The sequence below is a fragment of the Bidens hawaiensis genome, unplaced genomic scaffold (assembly GCF_021521415.1).
Source record: "Bidens hawaiensis isolate Kalapana, Puna unplaced genomic scaffold, B.hawaiensis_p1.1 tig00047613_1, whole genome shotgun sequence".
NCBI lineage: Eukaryota > Viridiplantae > Streptophyta > Magnoliopsida > Asterales > Asteraceae > Bidens > Bidens hawaiensis.
Genome location: NW_027498522.1, coordinates 94911 through 105900, shown reverse-complemented (window position 1 = coordinate 105900; position 10990 = coordinate 94911). Strand labels below are relative to the sequence as shown.

General features: G+C 40.6%; 1 protein-coding gene across 1 annotated transcript; it reads right to left on the bottom strand.

The window, feature by feature from the left end:
* Window positions 1-441: 441 nt before the first annotated feature.
* On the bottom strand, window positions 442-990 carry LOC143597128 (uncharacterized). The gene has a single exon (XM_077075718.1). It carries the CDS (start codon window positions 988-990, stop codon window positions 442-444), a length of 549 nt encoding a protein of 182 aa, XP_076931833.1.
* Between the last annotated feature and the right edge of the window lie 10000 nt (window positions 991-10990).

Below are 10990 nucleotides of genomic sequence, written 5' to 3'. Positions count from 1 at the left end.
CGTGGGTATTTAACATCTTCGAAAATTAAATACGATTCACTGCGGATCGACCACTAAGCGACGGATCCGATCTACTTTTGAAGATATTTATTATTATTTTAATATTTCTGGTACTATTTTATATTTTTTTTAATTTACAATTTTTATCATGATAATTTTTATATTTTCATAAAAATATATTATCGAAAGTTTTAAAAAATAAATTATTTATAAGTTAGATATTTTATCATGTTTTATATTTTTAAATATCAAGTTTTATATTTTTAAATAATTTTTTTTAAATTTATTATCGAAAATATTATTTTAAAAATTATATTATTTTAAAGTTATATATTTTATCAAGTTTTTTTTATTTAATAACACAAACATTTTAACCCTAATTATTGATAATAATACAAAACATTTTAATGATAGTTGATAGTATCTCAAACATTTTACAAATCATCCTAAATAAACTGGCTCTTCAGTTTGCACTCGCCAAGTTTCCCTTATTCGCATATACTCTTTTATACGATCTTCGTACAAAGACCTCCATTCGTGCGCCGCTTCTTTGGCGTGTCCTTCCCATTGAAGTGCTGGTAGCGTCACGGGGAAATTCCCTTCTAATTGTATGTTGTGCCAATGATTATCCTTAACATTTAACACTACTATTACCGGAATCTGAGATAGTGGTTCCGGACTCATTCTCATTGGGAAGTAACTCTCACTGGAAGTCAGATAGAGGTTGATTAAAACACAGTCATATGTCTGAGCCACTACGTGTCCGTGCCCAGGTAACGTAAACCACTTATTCTTTTGCTGGAATAAAGCAGACGTTGAGTAGTCCAGCGAATCACGAACCGTGTCATAATTACCGGTTACCTCGTAGTTCAACCTGTGGCTCCACCACGATTTGTTAGTGTCCATCTCATTCCTCATGCTTGCTCTGACCTCCTTCCAGTTCTGTTGACGCATGCCTAAGCCGACAGCCTTTGAAACCGCAATTACCATCTGGCTTTACATCTTTTATTCCTGAAATGAATGGGTATGCCCAGGTGGGAATGAGGTGCCTATAACTTTCTATGACTGGGATGCCCTTAGGGTCACGCAGTAATGGAAAACCAAGGTCGGTTGGATTCTCTTGCTTTTTAGTTGAGCGTTTCGGTGGTTTAGGTATCTTAAACCGGGCCTGTGACTGAGACTGGGAACACGAAAACGATTGGGTGGGGTTTCGGGTGTTGGTTCCCGTGACAGAGAGGGGGCGTAGGAGATGTGTCTGTGGGGATCAAAAGACATGGAGGGGGCGTAGGAGCTGTGTCTGTGGGGATCAAATGACGGGGAGGGAGCGTAGGAGCTGTGCCTGTGGGGATCAAATGACGGGGAGGGGGCGTAGGAACTGTGTCTGTGGGGATCAGTTGACGGGGACGGGGAGTACGACCTGTGTCTGTGGGTATCAGTTGACTTGGACGGGGAGTACGAGCTCTGTCTAGGGGTATCTCTTTTCTTGGCTTGTTGGTTTAGATTTGGACGCCCCCTAGGGTCCTCTCGTTTCTCAGGCTCCTCCTTGTTTGATTTCCTAGGAAGAACATACATTATCTTTGAGAATAGACTTTTTTTTTGCATTTGGTTGTTTAGTCCTAGAACTTGTTTTTTCACATCTTCCAGTTCCGCTTCATAGTCTGGTTCTTCATCTCGAGCAAACGCCGGACTGAAATCAAGCTTACTCCAAAAGGGGTCTATGTCTTTTAATGGAATGCGTATATTGTGAATAGTGTACCAGTTAAGCTTACAAGCACACGACAAGCCCCATGATGTTTGTAGCCGATGGTCGCACTCCGCCCCCGTATCTTGCAATGTGTCAAGCAAGGTCAGCTCTTTGTCAAGTTTAGCGATAGCAAAAAGTGACACCCTGTTATGTAGCTTTTCAAACAAAGTCAACTGATGGTACTTCTTGATCCTAACACGGGAGTCTTCAAGGGTCGCACTGATTTCTTCAATTTGGGAATTCATGACTTCAAGGGCAAACGCCGCAATAGAGTCTAGCGAATTGTTCGGACCCGGAAGGTAACTCTTCAAGTTTGCGTGCTGGCCCTCTACTCTGTTTGTTGTATGCTCGCCAAAGTTTAGTCGGTCGTCAATCCAGCACGACACGAACTTCTCTTTGTAAGGTACCAACCAGTTGTCGCGAATATAATACCAAGCCTCTACAAACAAATAATAAAAAAAACAATTTAGGCAATGTACAACTAGAATCTAAAAGCATGTGTACATAAAGGATAAAGACTTACCACGTCTGCCGTGTCCAGCTAACGCTGCTTCCATTTGACCGCAGTTGTAGTCGTACAGAGATTGTGTTGGCGACTCATACAGTACTTTCCACCAGTAATTGAATGATTTAAAGATATCTGTCTGAAAAAGACTCTTATGTTTTCTCTGTATGTTCTGCATGATGTGCCACCAACAAAGGTTTTTGGTAGCATTGGGAAAGACTGTTTCACAGGCATTCATCAAGGCTTGGTCCTTGTCAGTCAGGATGACACGCAACTCCCTACAATCGACGAGCATCTCTTTAAGTTGTTCCAGGGCCCATGTGAAGTTACATTCTTGCTCCCTAAAGATAACTGTGTGCGCAATACAAAAAGACTTTGATGTCGATGTCACACCAACAAACTGAACGAACGGCCACTTGTACATGTTGGTGTTGTACATCGTGTCAATCAGCAACAAATCTGGGAACGCACGCCACATGGTATGCGACTTCTCGTGACAAAAGAAAACATTCTCCGTCCTATTGGTGGAAGGATTCTCCCATGTGTAAAAGGTAAACCCATGGGTTTGAAGAAAGTTTTCAAGTACCTACGTTGGGTTTAACAAAAAATTAATAAATATTACAAATATTCTTATTAAACATCAGAATTATAAAAATTTTATTATAATAAAATGATATTATAAATAATATTATTATTAAATCATACAGAATATATATATTTTATATATGATAAACAAAACAATATATATTCAAAATAATATATATTAAAAACACACTTGCAAAATAATAATATTCTAATAACAAGTACCTGCATGAGGGTTTCACCAATTTTATCTTGGTCATCAACAAGCTTCACGACGTTGTATATATCCCTAGTAATACATTTGTTACCGGGAAAGCTTTTCTTTAGGGCTGACTTAATTTTAGCAGCCCTCAGACCCTGCCTATGCAACGTCGCAACCATATCAATTTTATCGTCGGTCTGTTTCCTTAGTGCCAGGTGCCCCTCCTCAAGCAAAACGGGATCGTGGTTGTGCGTCTCGTTGACAACCTCTAGCTTCCAACAACCACCTGGCGCGTTGTACCTCCCGACAAGTTTAAATGGACAACCCCTTTTAATACTCCTGGTATGGCTCACTGTTGCCTTGAGTTTTGGTTCCCCACCTCAATTGCATACAAGTTCAACACTTCTCTCCCTTGAACGTTGGATTGAGATAACACAACCATTCTCACGTCCTGTCTTCTTAACCCAATCCACCAACTCAGCAACAGAATCAATATACTGATATCAAGAAATGTAAATAAAGTAATATTTAGTAACGTGTTGAAAAAGAATAATAATATTTTTTTTTAAAAAAAGTAGGTCATACATTATTAGTTACATAAGAAAATGTCGTCTCCCGTATGAAACGATCACCACCACCACCACCATCATCATCATCAACATCGGCATCGCCTCCTTCGCGGTGAGCCTCTTGAATGCCATCAACGACGTTGCTTGTGACTGGTCTTGACATGTATGGTTGCTCTCCTAAAGGTAACTTGTACGAATTCTGGGTTCCGTAATACAGACCGTCTACATGTAACTGCTGCGAAGACTGACCATAAGACTCCTCGACTCTGGCCTCATATGTATTAGACGATGTCCAATTATCCTCCGGCCACGAAGGGTGACTACCGCCATATATGATATACCCTGATAAAAAATATTTTGGCAAGACAACGTATAATATTTAAAAAATAACTAACGCGCTGTTGTACTATATAAACACACTAAATAACCTGGTCAGGATTTGGTAAGTCGTACTGCTCGATATTTCCATACCCCGGCTCATGGTTCAAGTCGGGAAGTTCATTCAAATCTGGCAAGCCCGACTGCTCCGACTGATCGTTGTATGCGTAGCCCGACTGCTCGTCGTTCCCGTCACCAAACAAAATATCATATAAATCCATTATATTTTAACAAACACAAAACACAAATATTATAAGTTGGATCGGCCAATATTATACAAAATAAACCATCTAAGATGGATATATGTAGAGAAAGGGAGACAGGTGTGACAAAATCAAATTATTGATTTGATCCGCCGCGTATCTGCCTATCAGCTGCGTATCACGTAGGATGCATGACTGATTTGATCTGCCGATGTGACACTCGTCAATTTCAGGTTAACTCCGTTAACTCAAACTCCGTCAATTCAAACTTAAGATCAATGGATCTGTAACGCACATCTCATTACATTTAAAATAAGGTTTTAAATGACGCTTGATAATTACTACATGTGTAGTCTTTCGGGATTGCACCGAAACGCAAACGAGTTGACGCAAACAATTGGTGAATAAACGAAAAACGTCAAAACAATAATTATGTGATAATTATGTGTTCGACTTATGTGTTATGTGATAACATTGTATGAAACGTTAACTCAAGATGCAAACAAGTCAATTTAAGCTAGAAAAGTAATTATTAGAAGTTGAGGGACCTAGATGTAACATGTTATTATAAATAATAATATTAACCTAAACCCTAACACTCCATCTCTCTCTCTCTCTACCCGACGGCCAGCCCCCCCACCCTCCTCTCTCTTTGCGATCGGCAGCCACACACACACACATATCACACCCGTTTTGATCTCATTCTTCATAATCGGAGCATCCTACACTCGTTTCTAAGCACCTCTCACGTTTCCCTTGGTTATTTCTGCGTTTTTAAGGTAAAATTATGAAACCCTAACTTTTGAATATCATGTATTAAGTGTTTTATGATTGATTATTGCTAGAGGATGATTGATTATGTGTTAGTGATTGATATTGATGATCATATGTGGTTTTAAACGGTGAAAGATCTTTGAATCATTGATTGTTTGTAAACCCTAGAGGGTTACTACTGATTTCTATGATTTATTATGTGTATTTCATGTTATGAGTTATGTCGTATGCTTAGGATGCATGTTAGATGATTGTTTATGCTTGCTGAGTTTTGACAGCAGTGATTGTTAAACTTGAACGATGTGTAACTTGTTGAATATAAAAGCAAACTGAGCTAATTATGAGTCTACAAGGTAGTACTCTGAGTCTAGTTTTGATAAAGTCCAACCACGTCTAATTTGAAGGTGTTTTGGTTGGTCAAACGATTTAAATGTGATTAAAGGTCAAAACTGGTACTGGACAGATTGTAAGTTATGTCTAGACAACTGTAACGAATTGTTAATGTGGAAATTGGTTGAAGTTGTTAACACTACAGGGTGCTATGTTGAGTCTAGTTTCTATAAAGTCCAAGTTTGTAATTTTTGGACGAGTAAAAGTTAATCTTTATGATTTTACAAAACTGAAGTGCAAATCTGAATTGTGAGACCTGCTGTTAGGTTGTTTTGTAAATATCATAACTCATGAACTACAAGACCAAATGGGTTGGTTCCACTTCTGGAAATTAACTTGTTGAGTTAAGAACCCAACCCAATTGGTCTTGCATTAATTGGATTTTTCATGTGATGGGAATAACAAATAACATTCTGTTGCGCATGATTTTGATTGCTGTGAGTTTGCTGTAATGTTTTGATCATTGTGAGAAATATATGTAGAATAAAAATACAATAAAATATGTTCTGGAAACCTAATTCATGTATGCTTTTGTGATGATTTTTGGTGAATTAATTGAGATGCTATGATCTATTGAATAGAGTAATCTTTCAAGTAAAATTCTGTCTTGATGAAACTGGTTGCTTAACTTTGTGAAAATACATGAAACGTGCTGTTACTAGATAATTGTTATGTTTTGACCAAATTGCCCTTGCGGGGAATATTTTTTAAATATGTACACCATTAACACTTGACACGTAAATAGTTGTTCACACACGTAACGTATCACAAATGTGCTTGTTAAGTCACACACGAGTCACAAATGAAACACGAAACGTATTTTGTGCGTAGGTATTACGTGCCGATTCTAGAGACTCGATAATAGTTCCGAATCTTAGAAAATCTCCTTGTTGTTATAGAACGCTAGTGAGAGTTTTCTGCGACGCGCATCACTTGGGTGACTTGTTTTTGGGAATTCTTCGCAAACAGTGAGTTTCACTTTCCCCTTTTAAACTCTTTAAACGCTTTTCACTTTGGGGGATATAACATACTCCGAAACGCTTTAAGATTTTGTTATGAAATTATATATCACTTGTAAAGGCTAAGTGGCAAACGAAACAATTGAAGTCCTTCACACATCGAACCGTTTAGTATTGGAAAATAGCGAGTCACTGTTGAGTAGTACTACTGGGTTTGACAAACCCCACCCAACGCTAAGCTCGACTGGAGGTCGAGTGGGTGTAATTTTGGCTAACACATTACCATGGTCGGGATAGACCTGGTGGCAAGGCACATGATAAACAGTCAGCTTCGGTGTCGAACACTTAGTAATACTTGTTGTATAGGCTAGCTACCTATCGATATATAATTGATTTAACACTATATGGTAAACGCAAAACGCTAAACGCAAAACGCAAAACGCTAAACGCTAAACGCAAAACGCTGAACGCAAAACGCTAAACGCTTTGTTTTATATAAACTTGTGAACTCGCCAACCTCGTGTTGACACTTTTAGTATGTTATTCTCAGGTAGCCGAGGCTGGCGCGCGGTATAGGAGCATGCATTGTTTTGAACACTATTGATTATGCAAACTTGTTTTAAACTGTTACTACGTGGGTTTTTAAGTCGTCTTGTGTGGCGCAACACTTGGTCTATGTCTTTACGTTTCCGCACTTATTTTCACTTAATGTTTTATGGTTTGATTATAACTAATGATTCCGATCCTGTTAGTTCACACCCTCTGACGGTAAAAATCCGTTAGTGGATTTTGAGGGTGTGACAGATTGGTATCAGAGCCAGTAAGATTGAAGAGGATATAATACCCTTCTTAGGGCGAAGAAGATCTATTTTTGCCTTCAAGCATTCTGACATGACAGGTATTTCAAAAGAGGTAATCACCCATAAACTCGGCCTTGATTTATCTGTTAAACCCGTCCATCAGAAGCAAAGGAAATTCGCTCCTGATAAGAACAAGATCAAACAAGAAGAAGTTGAAAAACTTCATAAGGCCAGTATGATCAAAGAGGTTCAATATCCTCGATGGCTAGCTTATGTGGTTGTTGTTTCAAAAAAGAATGGAAAGTGGAGGGTGTGTGTCGATTTTACCGATTTAAACAAAGCATGCCCCAATGATCCTTTCCCATTACCACATATAGATTCCATGGTGGATGCAACGGTAGGACATGAAATGTTTACTTTTATGGATGCTTCCTATGGATTTCAACAAATTCAGATGGAACCATCTGATCAAGAGGATACAGCATTTATGACTCCTACCGGCATATACTGTTATACTGCTATGCCGTTTGGACTAAGAAATGCAGGAGCAACGTACCAAAGACTAGTCAACATGATGTTCAAGGAACAATTGGGCAAGACAATGGAGGTATACATAGATGATATGGTGGTGAAGTCGAACGAAGCTGAGGATCACCTCAGGGACCTCGAGGAAGCATTCAATATCCTTGACCATTATAACATGAAACTAAATCCATCCAAATGCCACTTTGGTGTTAAGGCTGGAAAGTTTCTGGGATATATGGTCACAAAAGAGGAATTGAAGCAAGCCCGGAGCAGATCGAATCCATTATCAATCTGAAATCTTTTACAAATGCCAAAGATGTCCAGAGACTCACTGGAAGAATAGAGGCTTTGAATAGATTCATTTCAAGATCATCCGAGAAGTGCAAAGACTTCTATGATATTCTCAGAAAAAACAAGAAATTTGAGTGGACTGAAAGGCATGAGGCTGCACTCAAGGCCTTGAAGGATTACTTGTCCTCAGCACCAGCCTTGATGAAGCCTATAGATGGAGAACCTTTATTTCTCTACCTCGCAGTGTCAGGTAATGCAGTAAGTGCCGTTTTGGTAAAGGACCATAATGGTGAACAACACCCTGTGTATTATGTAAGTAAGAGTCTTTTGGATGCAGAATCCAGGTACTCCTATTTAGAGAAATTAATTCTTGCACTAATTATGGCCTCCACTAAGTTAAGGCATTATTTTGTAACTCACACTATTATCGTAAGAACTAATTACCCTGTTAAGAATGTACTCAGAAAACCAGAGCTATCAGGTGTAGGTTCCCGGACGGATCTTACACGGGATATCGCTATCTGCGCAGGTGCGGATTCCCTGCGTAGGTAGTTACGAGCGTAGAATACGTAAAACACGAACACACGATACAAACGAAACCACGTTATATTATAACTCGAACCACGTCTATTACAGACACTTGACACGTGAAATGATCACACACTATCACGAACTCTTAAACAAACTCTCAAAAAACCAACCCTTAAACAGTAACCCGTAGGTTACTTAAATACACGACAACTTCGCCTCAGGCGAAGTTGTCAATAACTTCGCTCGTTGAACAAGTTCGCCTAGGCGAACTTGTCAACAACTTCGCGTGTTCAACAAGTTCGCCTAAGCGAACTTGTTGACAACTTCGCTTACATACATAAAGATAGACTTAAACACAATTACATTACAGACTCGATTACAAACGCTAGACTATGAACTACTGACATCTATGTACCAACAGACTCCCCCTTGGCAGTAGCTTCATATCTTGATCTTCAAAGCTTGTGTCTTGTAATCTCTCGTCTTCTCTCTGCATCCCCTCAAGCATGCACTCCCTGTCTAACACATACAGAGACCAGCTTCTGGTACTTCTTAGCTTCCTCTTTCCAAGCAGGAATGTAGAAAATCTTCTTAGCGTGTAGTACCTGCAAGTCAGCTTGAGACAGATTGACTAAGTGCATAGGATCATACACCCTCATAATCTCTTGCTCATCTTCATCCTCCATGACCGCTTCAGCAGTCTCACAGTCCACGTACCACCATTTCAAATCTTTTAAGACATTCTTGGGCATTACCTTCATCGGCACTTCTTTTAAATTACGGACTGGTTTATACTTCATAACCATCCATGGTTTGCCGTCTGCCCTCATCCCTCTATCTTTATCTTCCACTAACTTCCCTTTCTGAGGCTTCAGAAGTTCAAACTTTTTATCTTTGATGGCCTCCTTCCAAACAATTTTCCCAATCATCCTCGCCATATTATCATTACTTCTGTTTATCAGCCCCAGTCTCGCTAAGTCTTTCACCTCACACTCCGGTAAGGTATTCAGGGATCTTAACATCCTCTTGAAGTACTGAATGCCGTCGTAACGTTTGATCACAAATAATCTCAACTCTTCATCGTACAACCAGCATATGATTCCTTTCTTCGATTCTGCATATCCCTTTATATTATATGACTTCTTGAACATCGTTGGTACTGCAGGCTTCTTCGTCTTTACAAACCACTGAGCGCAGCCTTTCTTCCAATTTGGCTGTTCTTCCCACTCAGTGTTGTCAACCTCAGCAGCTTCATATATAGTCGACTGTTCAACCACAGGGATCTCATGCTCGACATTTTCTTCCACAATCTCTCCTTCCTCTATCACATTCTCAACAACAATTTCTGCACCAATCTTTTCAATCTCACTGATTGGCAGAACATCTTCATCAAATAACACATCGTCGCTGAACATGTCATCATCAATTTTCTTCAGCGCATCGATCACGTCATCCTCCACCATCACTACATCATCACCACCAGCCGCTTCGGTAGACTCCCCCTCAGCTGTGGAAGCCCCAAGAGCTATAGAAGTTCTTGGCAACTCACCACCTGCACCTTCTGGTGCATTGGGATCATCGTCTTGATCGTTTCGGTGCTTGGTCCTCAACTCATCTCCCCTACAGCTCATCTCCCCCTGAGATGCCAAGAACACCTTCAAGGCATCTATTATTTTCCCGTGCTCAGCCAGGAGGGATGCCTGCAGTTGATTTGCTTCCACTAGGCTTTGAATAGTCTTTGACTGCTCAGCTACAATCCGCTCTAGTGAAGCTATCCGTTCCGAGTCAGAACTGGGCGTGTCCGCAGGTGGTACCGTACCCGATACTCCTGCAGTAGTGGTGACCGTAGACTCAACAAATCGGGCTACTACCACCGATGGAGTAAGCGTTGGAGGTGGTAGAGACACAATTGCTGGAGCCGACGTCTGGACGGCCGTGACCGATGGAATGTCAGCCGACGATGTAGCCACTACGGGAACAACCGTAGCGCTTGTACTCGATACCTGCACAGAGGTAGGAACAAGGGACATACCAGACAAGGCAGGTGGAGCAAAACGTACAAACCTTGAAGTCTCTCCGGCTCCTACACCCATACCTGTCGTTTCCCTTCGTGAGCGCTTTCTCACCAGCTGCACAGCTTCTTCTTCATCATCTTCCTCATCTTCGTCATCAACAATTCTCTTCTGCTTACCCACCGTTCTCTCATGTCTCACCATCATCCGTCTGGCCTCTTCCATCACATCATCAAAATCAGCTTGTGGACCCGAGACTTGAATATTCTCATGTGGATCAACTCGGTCCATATCAAACAACCCTTGCCCGCCGAACATGGCGTCAAGATCAATCTCAGAAGCTGGCACAGCAGCAGATACAGCAGTAGATACAGCAGGCGCAGCTGATACAGCCTGGGGTGCTGCCGCCTGTTGTTGTCTTGGGTCCCTAAACTCGTCCCCTGCCGTAGGCACATACTCCGGGTTTATAAGATACCCAAAAAGCGGAGTATGCCTGGGACACAGCTCAGGCTTGCTTCGTGCGCT